Source organism: Tursiops truncatus, chromosome 2, assembly GCF_011762595.2.
Source record: "Tursiops truncatus isolate mTurTru1 chromosome 2, mTurTru1.mat.Y, whole genome shotgun sequence".
Taxonomy (NCBI): Eukaryota; Metazoa; Chordata; class Mammalia; order Artiodactyla; family Delphinidae; genus Tursiops; species Tursiops truncatus.
The window spans coordinates 13373937-13390606 of record NC_047035.1 but is presented as its reverse complement, the minus strand read 5'-3'; the positions used below and the strand labels follow the sequence as shown (position 1 = coordinate 13390606).

The window sequence follows — 16670 nt, the reverse complement described above, 5'->3', positions numbered from 1 at the left end:
CTGACACCGTGACTTTACAGCAGTGAGGCTGATTTTGATTATCTGACCTCCAGACCGTAAGATAATACCTCCGTATTGTTTTAGGTTTGTGGTAATTTGTAACAGCAGCAATAGGAAACTAATAGAGTAGTAAAGCACAAATCATGGTACACAAACTACACTGCTGTACAGTCAAAGGCTGGAGACACACCCTCAATCAATTTCACCCATCAGTTGAAAAGAGGACTATGGTGGATTCGGGCATGATCTAGGCAACTGTGTCACCATCATGGAAAAAACAACGCAAACTATCAACAACTGTATATTAGAATGATAATATATTTATACTGGTATACATAGGATTACATCATGAGATGGTTTCTATTCTAGTAACTCTTGAATATAAAAATAGCAAATAATAAAGTTAATTTGTCACATAAGTAAAATATTAGGGATGTAGGTCCTGAGATCTGACAGTGGCCTGACGGTCAGAGATGGAAAGTCTTTCGGGGGAAGTAGCTAGGGGCACAGCTGCAAAACCGAGGGGTGTGTCCAAGGTCATCCACCAAGCCCTTGATGGATGTGTGGATCGCCTTCAACAGGAGACTACCTAGGCTCCTTGTAAGCACCCTCAGTGGGCAGGGGACTCTACCTGCACTGTAGTTGAGTGGCCCGGTGAGGTGGAGGCAGCAGAGGAGCAGGGAGAACAGTTCCCCCCGAGTCCTTGCTTCAAAGAGCTTCCTTTCCTGACTATAAGCACCAAGGATGCAAGTAGATGATGTCATTTTTGGGTGCTCACTCACCTGATGTGAAAACCAGGCTTTGTGTCTGCCTCCTCTAAGGCAGTAGAACAAAGTAATTAATTAAGTGCTCGTTCTGAGGTTGGACTGCATGGGTTCAGATTCCAGCAGTACCACTTATAAACTGGGAGACCCGGTTACTTAATTTCCGGGAGTTTGATGATACATGTAGAATGAGTGCTACCATACCTGTACCACGTAACGTATGTGAAAATAAACAGCAGCAGTTATTATAGTTATGATGCTCCTGCTGCTGCCGCCTGGTTTCCCCACCGTGTGTCATGCTTGGCCACGGCACTCTGGGAAGGTTCAATGTGGTAGAGAACTGGGCCACCGCTCTCCTAGGACGTGGATGTCACGGTACCACACTGGAGAGAGCCCAGAACCGGAGACCAAGTCTTCCTACTAGACTTTCACTGACGTGCTATGTGACCTTGGTTGGACGAGTCTCGTGATGCACCCCTCCCCCCACTTTTTTTTTCCTGTGGGAAAACACTCATGACCTTTCTGAACCTCAGTTTCTTCTCTGGTAAAGTGAGGGCCAACCACATCCAGGACTGGTTTTAGCTCTCGTGCACAGCACGCTGTCTTGCGTCAGACTGTGCCATCCCGCTCAGTCCCAGGAGGAGAGATGACTGTAATGGAGAGATTTCTGCAGGGAAGGAGACATGGACCTGACAAAACAGTGTTCCTCCTATCTCTAACGTTACATAACCCTGTGTGAGGGGACTGCTGGAAAGTGGGACCGGGGGTAGAAGGCGGGGAGCATGACCTGGCCTGTGGCCTGAGCAGAATCTGTCACCTGGAATAAGAAGACGGAAAGAGAGTATCTTTGTCCTCTGCTTCCTATTTGCTCTTTCAGTTTGCATTAATGAGGCTTTAGGCTAAGTTCTACTCTTGAAGTTAAAGGGTTAAGTTGACGGCTGAAAATGACTGAGTACTGAGAGGTACGCCGAGACGAAGCTATGCGGGGTGGTAGCTGAACGTGCAGTAAGCACAGTGAGCTGGGCTTTAGCCCCCCGTCCTCCTTCCAGGTCCTACACGACCACGACTGAGTGAGAGAAGCAGAAGTGAGAGGAAGCATTGATTTGGGGATGGGTGAAAGCATGCGTGGAGTGGCTTCTCACCCTCTCACGTGGCTCGGTCATGTCCCATATCCCTGACTTTGACCCAGCACCAACACAACTGATGAAAAGTAGAACCCTGTAATATGAATTAGTATCCACAGAAAAAAAAGTGGACTACCTGATCGTGAAAAACTTCATGTAATTTCACGATATTGGGGTGTCCTTCACAGAGTTTCAGAGCTGTTATTTCTTTCTGAGTATTGGCTTCCAACCTGCAAGATGAAACAGTTAGTCTCTACATCCCTCTTCACCAAGTTTTTGGAAGCATTGCCCCAATCCTAATTTTGTTTTTATTTACAGTATATTCAGAAGGTAAGTGTCAAAGTATCAGAATGAGGCTTCCCTGAAAGTAGTGAGTCATACACCCACCAGAACAAGTAAAGCATTATTCTTGAGAAAAATGATCATTTCTGAGTCAGGAAAGAGCTAATCACATGAAGAAATGGATGTCTACTTGCCTGAAAATTTGGTAATAAGAATATACAATCATGGAGGTAATAATCAGTTACCAAAACAACTAGCTGGCTCTCAAACTACCCCTAGGTCACTAAATAATTGCAGAACAAAATATTTCAAATATACAACTAACAGGAATGGCAAAAGCTGCTGAACTCACTAAGCGAGTCTGATTAAACAACACCGCCACAAGAAAGTCTTCTCATAATAACCTGAAAAGCATATCATACTATGATTTATGTCTAAAATGGATTACTTTCTCAGAGCTAGAAGTATAATGGATCAACTGATGAGCTGAATGGCTAAAACCTTGGTTGAAAACCTTATAATATACCATTATTTTCCTTTTAAATAAAAATAGTAATTTATAGAAGCCATTGACTAGGACAAATACATAAGAGAGACTGCTGGAAATGTGATACCTTTTGCTGATTATTTTGACCGCAAACGCTTGGTTACTTTTTTTGTTTATGCACTTTCGACAGATGGAAAAACTTCCTTCTCCCAATGGTTTGTCCTTCAGATCTAGGTCATAGTGTTGATAGAATGGAGAGTCCTGACAAGAAACCAACATCATTTCACTTAAGAAAATATTAGTAATACACAGGGATAGATAAAATTGTTGAGTAACAGAACATTATTAATGTTAATAGGAGTGGAATACACTTATAATCTCTAAAAATTCATCATTAGCTCATTTCTATCATATATGTCACTTATTTAAAATATATTACTTTCTATCGTAAGAAACGAGCTCATTCAAATGGATGTTAACAATTCTCTAGGGCAAATCTTACTATTTCCATTTATTCATTTTTTAAAATTACGTTTTAGTCAAATGGAAAGTCTATTAAATTTACTTGACTTGAGAAAGTCAATTAGTGTTGGTATTTAAACCATGAATATGTCATTTAATTAACCACATGGCTACACCTTCATCATTGCACTCCTTGCCACATTTGTCACTCCGGGACGATCGACTCCCATGTGAAACTGAAGAGGGTCTATGACGGCTGCATTACGCTTGAAGAGAATAGAAGGAGCAACAAAGGAATAGCCCTAAAAAAAAAGAAAGGTAAAAAAATAAGGATTTGCAATTTTCCAGTTTAGCACAGACTGGATTGTAATCATTTTTTTCTTCTTTGATTCCGTGCTTTCACCACTGAGGGCGTGGGTTCGATCCCGCATTGGGGAACTAAGATCCCACAAGCCACATGGTGAGGCCAAAAAAAAAAAAAAAAAAAAAAGCTCAAATATTTGTTAAGATGAATCTAAAATGCAAGGTTATTTCAAATCAATAGAATAATGCTTTTCAGAAGGAGATCACGCCATCTTCTGGTAGAACTAAACCAATTCAAAATTAAAGGCAGAAAAATACTTCCTTCCTATCCCATCCCCAGTCTCTGACTCATAGATATAATTCTTTTGCATTGCTGATAAAAGTTTGCTTATAAACGAACACAACTAACTTCTCAAAAAAGGTACAGTTAAGGAACTAAAAGTGGTCCAAATGCTACTGGTTTTCAAACTAGATAAATAGCAAGTTTCATTCCAGTCAGTTTCTAATTCAGCAATTATTTGACTCATTATATTTCCTTAGGTTAAATTCAAAACTGAGTTTTAGAAAAGGAGTCAAATCAAACGGCAGAATGATGTGCTGAACCAAAAGTGGTACAGATCTTCCTTGACTTACAATGGGGTTAAGTCCTGACAGACCCACCATAAATTGAAAATACCCTAAGTTGAAAATGCATTTAACACACCTAACCTACCAGATGTCACAGCTTAGCCTGGCCTACCTTAAACTCAGAACACTTACATTAGCCTACAGATGAGTAAAATCATCTAACACAAAGCCTATTTAATAATAAAGTGTTGGATACCTCATGTCATTTACTGACTACTGTACTGAAAGTGAAAAACAATGGTTGTTTGGGTTCCGATTGGTTGTAAGTGTATCGGCTATTTATCCTCGTGATCGAGTGGCCGACTGGGAGCCGGGGCTCACTGCCGCTGCCCAGCATCGTGAGAGGATCGTACTGCACATCACCATCCCAGGAAAGATCAAAATTCTAAGTATGGTTTCCGTGGAATGCGTATCACTTTTGCACCACCATAAAGTCAAAAAATCCTAAGCTGAACCATCGTAAATTGGGGACCATCTGTATAATGATGGATGATTAATCTGTTTAAGCTAGAACATTCACTAATTCGAGGAACATTTTTTTCAACATCTGCTTTGTCCCAGCCAAGTGCTAGCCACCAGTGTCACCTATGTCCAGAGACAGTGTCTGGACAGCCAAATTAAACCATACTGCCGGGATGCTAACGGGAGTCAAAGAGGTGAAGCTATGATGCCATTTAATAGAATATTTTATCTTAAGTCTGAGAAAAGATCCTTTCCTAAGTGTAAAATCCTTTCTAAATCTTTTTTACGAGTTGAGAAACAGTTCTGATTAGTCACTGAAGATAAAGAATCAGATAACACTGCTTATGAATTAAGGAATATTTTGTATGATTAGAAGTAAAGTAGTATTATATTCTCTATAAAAGAGCTTGAACAGAAGTAAAATTTCAGGTGTAAATTCAACACATATTTATTTGCAATATCTCTGTACTTAATAATTTTGAAGAGATTATACAGTCCTGTTTTTCAAGATGCCAAAAAGCTTTCACATGGGAAAATTAATCTTTTCTTTCAAAGCATATATGGCCAACAAACATGTGTGGGCTCTTGGAGATTACCTGAAACAGCCTCTCGGAGCTCTGGGGCAGTGCTGCGGGAGAGTAGGTGGGGTCCATTTCTGTGAACTCTTCTGCAAAGTTACTCACATCTAATTCATCTCGGATGACTGGCTTAAAGGGTGCGGGCACTTTTTTGGCAGCTAAATCATCCCAATTTATTTTCTAAAACAGAGAAAGAAAATTGGTACAAAGTAGAAATCAACAAAGTTGAAATATATTTTTGAAAAATAACAAAGATAATGATTTTAATTAAACAACAAAGAGAAGCACATATATTTTTTAATATTTATCTTATTTATTTTTGGCTGCATTGGGTCTTTGTTGCTGTGCACGGGCTTTCTCTAGTTGCAGCGAGAGGGGACTACTCTTTGTTGTGGTGCACGGGCTTCTCACTGTGGTGGCTTCCCTTGTTGCGGAACACAGACTCTAGGCATGCGGGCTTCAGTAGTTGTGGCACGCAGGCTCATTAGTTGTGGCTCGCGGGCTTCCGTAGTTGTAGCTCGCAGGCTCTAGAGTGCAGGCTCAGTAGTTGTGGCGCACGGGCTTAGTTGCTCTGCGGCATCTTCCCGGACGAGGGCTTGAACCCGTGTGCCCTGCACTGGAGGGCGGATTCTTAATCACTGCGCCACCAGGGAAGCGCGAGAAGCACATATTTCAAACTAATGATTTAAAAAAATATTTTTTTACAAGCAGGAGCACATTTTTTGACCACAGCTTATAGCTCACTAAAGCTGTGACTGAGATGAGACTGTTCTCCACCACTGTGGAATCTCGTCCTGGCCACTGGGGGGCACCAGGACACCCTAGTTCACCCTAGGGATAACAAAAATTATTTTGTCATGAGTCCCCTGAGACAGGCGTTAAGCCAAACCAAAACCAAACCAAACCTAAACTAAACTATAATAAAGGGCTTTAAAATGGATATGAATATTAACTCTAAAGGAACATCCTTAATTTTTAGAGGCAGTGTTAACTAGCTTTCCTTCTGTACTTGCTTTTCCTCCTGGCCATCTGGACAAATTAGAAAATAAACAAACTCACTCTAATTCATGCATTGGTTTATGTCTATAAGTCTAAATGATACTGTGATAGTATGAACTGACGTAACCATTCTTTTCTCATTCAACTGTGATTAAGCTATTCAACACTGCCTCTTCTCTACCCCATGGGATGATCCAGGCCCCCTTTCTACCCATGTCAGTCACTGTCTGATAAACTGCCATGTCTTCTATTATTCAAATTCAACCCTCTGTTCCGTTTTCTTATTCTCCTTCTGCCACGAGAAACAACCTCAGGTTATACTTACTGAATTGAATCCCACAGATACCCTATTAATATATTTCTCTTATAATCTAAGATGTCATCCTGGATAGTAAGATACACACTTATTTTATGTACCATTAAGAAAGAAAAAGCATTACCACTTAGAATAGTAAAATGCTGTCCACTGTAAGCTGCACACTGATTTCAGAGACGGTGAAATGTGAAACTTGTACTTCTTGGTTGATGACATCCAGTAAGTATAATCAACTAACATAAAATGTTTTTATTATGCCCTCTTGTGGACGCAATGGAGGTAAAATCACTGAATTAGACCTTCAAAGTTTTCAGCTAAAATGGGTTTTAGAGATCATTTAGTTCATCCTCTTTATTTGATCCAGACGGAAATGGAAGCCCGGAAATCAGAACCAACCTTTTCACTTAAACCTTTGGGAGGGTCAGTCTCCTGACTTTCTAGTTCGTGTTCTTTCCTAGTGTATGATTACATTACAAGCATATGATTACAAGCGTATGATTTGTGCTTGGCTCTTGTACATACATTAAGAGAAACTTCTAGAGTAAAGGAGTAATTTAAAGAAATATACTGTTAGCAGGAGAACGTTTAGTATGGAGAAAATTGAACGCTCTTACAATCCTCTCCACCTCCACCCCATTTGGGTCTTTACAAGTAGAATTTTGGTCTTTCCTGAAGTGTCCCTGTGATTTAAAAAGTCAAGGCAATTAAATAACCTAAAATTACTATTCTAAGCTATAGAAAAGAGAAATTTCTCTAACATGAAAGCTATTTTGCAATATTCACAAGTACAGGGAACCGTGGAGAAAAAGATCCTAGGAAAATATGATTTGAGGTATTTTGCTTGAGTATGTTCTTGAATTTTACCTTATTGTTAATTTTTGAGCCGAACTCCTGAACAAGATATATGAAATAGTTTGTTCAAATGTTAACCTTTCCAAGCCATATTAATCTATGAAATGCACATGCTGAGAAATTAATTTTATTCTAAAGGTACTTCTCACTCTGTTACTGAACTTCTGTAAGATGTACAGTAATGATTTTTTAAATGGTTACACCAAGAGACTGAAATAAATGTGCCCTTTCTTGAGTATATAAGTACAGAGAGAGAATTCTTATTCTCAATTACTATTTGTTTTTCTATATTGAAAACACAATAAATAACAACATGAAAGCTTGCTCTGCAGCAGAGTTTTTTTCTTTGTTTTGGTTTGATAGTTTCATTAATTTTGGTGATAATAATGTAAAAGCTCAGTCTGCAAAGTAAAAATAAAACCTTGATGGTCCCTTTTGAGCATAAATATTTAGGTCATGCTTGTTGATACGATGAAATTATTTAAAAGTCATAAGCTCAGAGTTTTAGAAATCAAGGTCATGGTATCCCAGGTTGACCATTTAGATTGAAATAACTAGTCAACTCAGTCTATTTAACTTTTTTTTCGAGTTATCTAAAATTGTGGTCATTTTGTGGACAGCACTGAGCATACTAGGTTGAGCAGGCATGTTGGTGCTCTGCAGAATGGTCTTATTAGGCTTTTGCGGAATAAAGCGCTGTTTCAAGTACAAAGAAGGTAAATGAATAATTCCCTATATATTATAATACGTAACTGAGAAAGAGGCTGATTTTGAATTTTCTAAGATTTCTTCTGGGAAAAGAAGAGATGGAATCACTGTCTAAAAAGTATAACACAGTGGCAGTAATAGCTCGTGAACTGAGAAGTAAAAAAATATAATAAAAGTCTCCTTAGTCTATATGCCTAAATCTTGAGATCACAAATGGAAATCAATACTCAGAAACTCTAACCAATAAGTATGTAGAAAATCAAATGTTATTATAATCCTCCCCTCTCTCCCTTCATATAGGCAGAAAAAGACCATTTAAGTTCCTACAAGTAGAATTCTGATTCTTCTTCAAGGGTCCCTGTCATTTAAAAATTGGGAGAAAATGACTCGGAAACAGCCCAAGTTCACTCATTCCACCAAGAACGCCAAGTACTCTGAAAACAGCAGGGCATATAAGACCATCTGTTCAGTATGTTTCACCTGAAAGAAGAGATGTTCTTTGATTTCATCTGCATCACGTGGACCACATCCCAGTCTTTTCTTGGGATCTTTCATCAACAGACGCTGAATTAGGTCTTTGGCTACAGCACTCATTTCTTGGGGATACGGAGGCTCGCTTTTTAATATTCTCCTGTAGGCAGATAAAACTTGCTGTTAAAACCACCATAGGATGAAGTGACGGTGACCGTATTCTTCACAGAAAACAAGTATGGCGCAACACACTCTGAAACTGAACTATATGTGAAAAACGGAGATAAAAATATGAGATACCATGAAATCAAATTTCTCAAACTTAAGCAGAAACGAAAAGCATTGATCATTTTCCAGTATAAGTCAATCCTCATGGGGAACTAACATCCCAAATATTTAATTAGAATAAAAAGGCTTGGGGTTGGATTAGATCTCCTATCTATGGACTAGACTCTATGAGTAAACCTTTTACAATGGAAACAACTTTAATAATCTCAGAGAAGAGAATTCAGCACTCAGATTTGGAAGGACAAAAGAAATCCCAACTCTGCCTGCCTAGCTTCTCTTGCCCTGTGTGCCAGTGAACATAAGGCGCCAGCGGGAATGGAGAGGGAAGGAAGCCCCAGAAAGGGAGAGTCAGAACCCATTGGACGTGGCTCAACTCCTGACACCAGAGCTGGGGGCTCTTCATGGGATGAAAGCATCTGCTTATTTATCTGCGATGCTAAAACAGACTGGAAAGCCTTAGAAGGCAAGTGGTGTTCAAAGATGGAGTAAACGCTACTATTTATTACAGAAAGTAAAAAAATTAAGATAATCAGGTTTCTTGATGAAATATCTTGAATTATTCTAAGGTCACAGATGAAATCGATCCAATCCAAATGTACCTTTGCCTCTCTTAAGAAAGAAATAATGGAAGGGGCTGATGGAAATGAAGAAGCTTAACATAGTACACATGGAGATAAACAGTTTCTCAATTATTTGGTTTGCAAAAAGATCCCCTGTTGTTCATGAAAATAGTAATAACTGTTGTGGAACAAAAAATAGATAATAAGTTAATGAGAAATAGTACAGTGCAGTAAGAACAGGAATTTGGAGCCTTTGGGGATCAAGTTCAAGCACTGGCTCTGCTGCTTATTGGCTGTGTGACCTTAAAAGAGTTAATTAATGCCTTTGTACCAGTTTCCTCAACCGCTTTCTCAACCGCAGTACCTGCCTAAAATGGGTACTATGCCTCTTAAATGAGTGAAGACGTGATGTACGGTGCTTGGCACTGCCCCTGAAACATAGCAAATGCTTGATAAATATGAACTACTCACTGTCCTGCTCCCCTATTTAAGGCAACCACAAAGAAAACAGACAGCCTGTAGCAAGAAGCACTGAGCATCAGGGAAATGATGGTGGGATGGTAACTTCTGACTGAACATTCCAGCAAGTGTTCATTTCAAAGCGAATTCTACTTCTAGCACTCCATCCTGGAAACCTAAGAAAATGCTGAAAGAACAAGCCCCCCCCCCCCCCAAAAAAAAAAGCAGAACCTCTTTTCTTTCGATTCTTTAGTGTTTTCCCATGACTCACTGCCCGTCAGGGTTGCGACATTAGAGAATAATCCTCTCCCGACATAAGCTGCGGGCGCCCTGTTTCTCAGGGAAAAGCAAGCACAGCCTGTTCCGTTTCTCTATCTTTAATGTCCTTTCTGCAAGCAAGAGCTTCTTGTGTAAAAGGACCAGGCTCTAGATTCACTGCTGCTGAACCATGTGTAAAAGAAGCACTTTGGCTGACTTCATCTGAGGGTGCCGACTCTGTACTGTTACTCTTACACCTAAGTCAGCGACGTTTACTGGCAGTCTGCTCCGTCAGGCACTGGGGGAAGGAATGGTCAGTCTTGTTGACCGTGGCGGGTTCGTGGAGAAGGAGGGCCAGCCAGAGAGCCATGAGCACCTGAAGAGAGGCACGGCCCCACTGAAATGCCCAGACTGCAAGGAGGCACAGGAGACCCTGTGCACACTTAAGGGCAGTAGTCTGGACACACAGACAACAGCATCGGTGTGCCACCGGGGTGTGCGTCAGGTCCACATGCAAGGGAATGAGAGGTTTAGATTCGGGTGAGGCAGGGATCAGATCGGGAAGAAACTGAGTAGAAATCTACAGGAATTCCTGCTGAAAACAGTGCTGATGAGGGAACATGCAGAACAAACAGCGATGACCCTCCCCTTTCCTGAGTGAGAATAGGGCCAGAAGCAGCGGGAGCAGACCCGCACAGAGCACGCTGAACACCCACCCGACGTAGAGGAGTGACAGCAGGAGCCTTGCTGGAGACTCACGGAAGGACCACTGCTGTTGTCATATAAGCAGAGTGAGACAGGGTTTCCTTAGCGATGTGGAGAGGCTCTGAAGCCCAGGAAGAGGACCAGGAACTGGGGATGGGGTGGTAAGGAGACAGTAGGCTCAACCCTTTCCTCCACGGGAAGATGATCCCGGATTTACCTTCTTCTTATACTATTTCCTTGCAATGCACCGGGTCAAGGTGGATGTGAGGCGTCAGGTGTTCAGTCATTCTGAAGTTACCCCTGAGAAGTGAACTGCCCCTGGCCAGACAGGTGTGAACAGGCACGTAGGTCCTGGGGGTTGTCTTGTCCAGGACTATTTAAAACATATTCACGAGCCTCTGTGTGTTCTCTCTTATTCCCGAGGGTGTCCTTGTGGGGGCTTGGAAGCTGTGTTCGTGGGAGTTAGAAGACAGAGTTCCTGCGCTGAGTTTCCTCTGCTGGGTGGTCCATGCCCGCCCACTAGGTCCCATCACTAATGGCTGAGCGTGTCCCTTCTGGTCTGGGAAGTCAGGCCTAGGTGGTTGGAAAGACCTCTGATGAGATGTTTGAAGTTGTTATGCCGATACACTATGCTTCCTGACCTGTATCCTTCCAGAAAGCTAAGTAAAACTGGTGCCAGATTCCAGCCTGTTGTGCCCTGTGAGTATGAATGTCAGTCTGAGGGCCAGCCCACCGTGGCTGTGCAGAGTGGGCGCTGAGAAATGCGGGTGCAGGTGGAGGATTTCTGTGGGATGCCCACTTGTAACAATACCAGGGCATCTCGCAACAAGGGCTGGGAGACATTTCTTGGGTGTTGGCTGCCACTTTACCTCTTCCAATGTGCTTGATTTCTGAACTGGTAATAACCCAGAGCTATTTTTTCTTGCTTCCAAATGAATCTTAGAGCTCTCTGTAAAATCAGAACAAGCTCTGAATTAACATATCACGTTGAACACTTCAGTGTATATTATCATTCGATCCATACAAAATTCCTATCAAAAGGCTATTATTATCCCTGTCTTACAGATGAGGAAAGATTCCTTTCAAAACAAAAAGACCAAGAAATATACATATGAATTAAAATTTCAACCAGATACTTTAGAACCTGGATAATATTAATATTTATTTGCAAGAATTAATGATAACACAGCTAAGAAAATTTTGAAAAAGAAAATAACTGGGGAGAATTTGCCTAACTACACAGTAAAATGTATTATAAAACAAAACTGTGAAAGTGAAGTGGTAGTAAAATAAATTAACAGCCATATCAAGTGAATAGAAGAGACAACTTGAAAAATAACCAGGCATATACAAAAACTTACATTGTTTTTAAAAAGTGACCAGCCAACATAGGAAAGACCGCATTGTTTGACAAATGTGTTGGGTAAACCAGCTATGTGGGAAAGAAACAAACAAGGCAAGACCCTTGCCTTATACTGTAAGCCCAAATAAACTCTGAATGGATTGAGGAATTACATGTAAAATGCAAAATGAAATAAAATTAAAATCTATAGTAATATATAAATGAATATAAAATTTCTTCCTATTCATGGATGGAAGTTTCTGAAAACCCCTGTGGTAAAAGAAATGCACAACTGATTAGCTTAAGAATTTATGGAGGGCTTCCCTGGTGGCACAGTGGTTGAGAGTCTGCCTGCCGATGCAGGAGACACGGGTTCATGCCCCGGTCCGGGAAGATCCCACATGCCGCGGAGTGGGTAGGCCCGTGAGCCATGGCCGCTGAGCCTGCGCGTCCGGAGCCTATGCTCCGCAACGGGAGAGGCCACAACAGTGAGAGGCCCGCGTACCGCAAAAAAAAAAGAATTTATGGAGTAAAGGGTGAGGACATCAAGATTAAAATTAAACCTATGATGGAGAGAGAGGTAGGTAGATACGAAATAAGCAAGGATGGTAAAATATTCATGGTAGAATCATGGCAGTGAGTACATAGGTGTCCACCGTAACAAATATGTGCAACATTTCATAATAAAATGTGGCGGAAAGAGTGAACCTATGAAACTTGGCACATGTGTTTTGTATGTTCACTAAAACATAACAACAAAGAACTGTCCCAATAAAAAGTTATCAGTGACCTTTAGGACAGTGGTTTATGCTCACCTCATCCCTCCACATCACCTACATCCTACAAAATTGCTGTTACCCCCACTCTTTAACCTTTTCCTTTATTTTTCTTCACGGAATTTATAGACTACTATATATTTATTTGTCTATTATTTATCTCTCCCAACTAAAATGTAAGCTCAATGGGAGTAGGGATTTTTTTTTTTTTTTTTTTTTAAAAAAAGCAGTCTTGTTCACTGCTTTATTCCCTGGGGCCTAGAACACTGCTTTCGCCTAGAGCAAGTCCTCAACAAATATTTACTAAATCAATACATGTCTAATTGTTCTCCATTTACTATATGAGGAGCTTTCCTCCTCAGTTTCCACAGATGCCTGCAGATAACTTTTTCACTTTTTTGCAGATAGCAAAAGAGGAGTTGATTATTTCTCTCTGTCCTCCATTTATAAGTTCACAATCTTCCCCATCTCGTTGTGGACTCTCACTTCCTGGTTCCCCAGTGGTCCCCAAATCACAGAATCACATACGTGCCTGCCTGAGTTAGAAAGATTTTTCACTGAACTACTGACTCTTAATTTTTGTGCAACACAAGGGGGACAGTAAAGCATATCATGGTGTTATCTACTCAATGGTATACTATACAGCCATTACAAAAGTATGTTTATGAAGAGTTTGTAATTAAAGAATGCTTATAAGTTTACACAAAAACTGCAAAATATAAAGTTAATTTCTAGTATGAGCACATTATTCAGGTGAAGAAGACGAACGGGAAATAGTAGCAGTGTTCATCTCTGGGTGTTATTACTGCTGTTTTCCTATGCACACTTTAAACTATAGTGAACATTACCTTTAAGAATAGGCATGATAAAATGAACTTCATTTACAAGATCACGGACCTGCTAAGAGCACTACCTAGACTGGCGAGGACTCCAGGGAGTCTGCAGGACCCTGTGCGTGTTTCCCCACCGTCTGAAAGGCATTTCCTTCTACCCTCTGCCTTTGCAAACCTCACTGGCGCTCTCAGCCCAGCCCATACTATCTCTCCATCAGGAGGGCATCCCTGACGCTCCCAAACCCAAGGGACTGTGCCGCCTCTGTACTTCCACAGCATTCATCTTACCACTCAAACATTTGTCAACACTCTCTCTTATGATGAATTGTCATCTATTTATTCCATATCTTCCCAAACAGTATGTAAGTTTTCTTAGGGCAAGAACTATGTGCTTCTATTTCTCTTCCTCCTAGGAGTTAAAAATCACTCAACAGGGCTTCCCTGGTGGCGCAGTGGTTGAGAGTCCACCTGCCGATGCAGAGGACGCGGGTTCGTGCCCCGGTCTGGGAAGATCCCACATGCCGCGGAGTGGCTGGGCCCGTGAGCCATGGCCGCTGAGCCTGCGCGTCTGGAGCCTGTGCTCCCCAAAGGGAGAGGCCACAGCAGTGAGAGGCCCGTGTACCACAAAAAAAAAAAAAAAAAAAAAAAAAAAAACACTCAACAAATACTCAAGTGATTAATGAAATCAATCCCTCTGTTGTCTCTGGACCAGTCCTTCCCAATCCTTTACCTGAAATAAGCATCTGCCTCACCAGCAAACAGCCACACGGAACCAAGTGTTACCCAGGAAAGAGCATGAAGCAACTTTCCAGTCACTCTGCACTTGACTCCAGTCCCACCTCCCTGTAGCTCTGAATCTTTAGGTAACTGAAGCTTAGCTTCCTTGTCTGTAGGACAGCACATGCTGCTACCTCATTTTCAGGGTCGTAAGGATTCAAGGCCATGATGTGGGTGACTTTGGGCACAGAGGTTGGCACACAGCGGGGCCCTTAGCCTGGCTACTCCACAGGAGCGCCCCTTCTCTGAGCCACGAGACTGGCTGCCCAGGGAGGACGGTCCCATGCGGTCACTTCCCTCTGCATGTCATTGAGCTCTTTCTTGATCCAGATCCACCTAACCTGTGCTTCCTGAGGCCACATCCACTGGGTGATTAAGAATAATGAGATGAGATTCTTTGGCTGGTACCCCTGCTGGCTTTTGCAGAGTGTGCGACTCCACTCAAAGTCTCATCCAGTAATTCCTGGGAGTCCCCAGGGCATGTCTTCTGTGAGCTATGAACACTCCTCTTCACTCTCTCCTACAGCATCTTGTTTCGTCTTTCCCCCAGGTCTCTAACAAGGCCTCCGACCCCCACTGCCTGAGAAGCCACCCACCTGAGAAGCCGAAGGGAGAAAATACCTGTTTCTCATGAGGTTAGAGGAACCAAAGATGTGTGCGTGATCTTGTAAAGATTTGGGCTAAATTCCTTTTCTTTTCAACTTATAGCATCTCCTCCCTAAAAGTGACAGATGAAACCTAGAATTGTCCTTCCCCGCTCAATGGCTAAGGCCTCTGTGAACCCAGCTGGTCTACCTGGGCTCCTCTCCCTTTGACGCCCGCACAGTTAGATTACTGATGGGTCTACTAGACTGGTTTATCAGACGTGCCTGAACGCGTCTTAATCTCAGAGGTGGGCCCGGCTTAGGCTAAAGCTGGGATCCCATTTCACTCACCAGGGCTTTACCAGCAGACCTCTTCCGAGGCCCTCCTCCTTACTACACTCTTTTCTGTGGCCCAGACGATGCTCTCCAAGCTGGTACTTCTCCACCCACTCCATTATCTGTGTTAGAGTGCCCTTCCTAACAGGGCAAGATGACAGGGATAGGAGAGGGCCTTGGGGCTTCCTGCGGACCAAGTGGCTGCATGTGACAACAAACTAAGGCCGTGTTGGGGGCCAAGAGCAGAGTGGAACACATGGAATTGCAAAGAGATTGCTGAATGGAAAGGAGCCCAGGCAGAGAACAAGAGCCAGAGTATGGAGCCAAGATGCTTATCCTGAAGGTTGGGGCGCCCTCCCGGGAGGCCCTGGAGAACCACGGCATGTAAGGAACAGCAGATCACGCCGCAGACCAAAAGAGATGGCGGATTTGTGAATGCAGAGGCTAGCTCTTCTTTCCACAGCCTTTTCCAGTAGCTGTGAGGCTGACCTTTGAGGCTCCAGGTGGATGGGAGCAGTGGAGAACCGGCTGGGGCGGTAATCAGGGGTGGCAGCGAAGCAGGAGGTGGAGGGGAAGCTCAGGAAATGGCAACCACTCTGATGGCGTCTCTGAGGGGCCCTCTCCACGGCGGGAATGATCAGCCCTATGTTTTATGAAGGGCTCCAAACCCTCTCCCCACCCAGGGAGTGCTTCAGAGGCAAATTAGTAATTCAGTACCATTTGGCCCTCCCCCCCACGTGTTATGCAAGGGAAGCAGGAGTGAAAAGGATGATAAGAGGGAAGATGGAAAGCTGAGGATTATGGTGCCAAGGGATGGGTCATTTTCGCCCTGCTCCTCTCCCATCACTGGACTCCGGTCTGAAGCTGCTGTAATTGTATCCTGTTAAATAACAGGTAGAGGAATAGCTCTTGTGACAAACACATTAATAGATTTGGGGTAACGAGTCAAAAAACACCTGGGAAATATAGATACTGCTATTGGATACAAAAATACCTAGAGAGAAGAAAAGAAAAAAACAAATTGCCTATGGGGAATTAAGAAGGCTTTATAAAATATGCTGACAAAAAAATTTCATCATAAAGACATAAGAAGAATAAGAAAGCCAAGGAAAAAAATAAATTTGATCTCTTCTTAGTGTAAGAAATAATGATACTTGTTGTTATTCTATACATAACTCTGAAAGCAAGACATCAATAAACAGAAAATGTAAAATGATACAAATGGGCTAATTCAATATGTTACTGAATAATTAACATGGATAAAACAGAAAAATACAACAGAATTACTGTTTTTTGATTTTGCACTTAGAAGACTAA

At 42.1% G+C, this 16670-nt stretch overlaps 1 protein-coding gene across 8 annotated transcripts in view; it reads right to left on the bottom strand.

The window, feature by feature from the left end:
* Positions 1-16670, bottom strand: part of RPS6KA5 (ribosomal protein S6 kinase A5) — a 181935-nt gene that overhangs the window by 15560 nt on the left and 149705 nt on the right. For all 8 annotated transcript variants that reach the window (XM_073800118.1, XM_019919047.3, XM_019919058.3 and 5 more), the window contains 5 exons: positions 8445-8595; positions 5108-5269; positions 3296-3421; positions 2785-2918; positions 2025-2118 (listed from right to left, as the gene is read on the bottom strand). In XM_073800118.1, coding sequence (XP_073656219.1) covers positions 2025-2118; positions 2785-2918; positions 3296-3421; positions 5108-5269; positions 8445-8595 — 667 coding nt within the window. The remainder of the gene's footprint in view (positions 1-2024; positions 2119-2784; positions 2919-3295; positions 3422-5107; positions 5270-8444; positions 8596-16670) is intronic.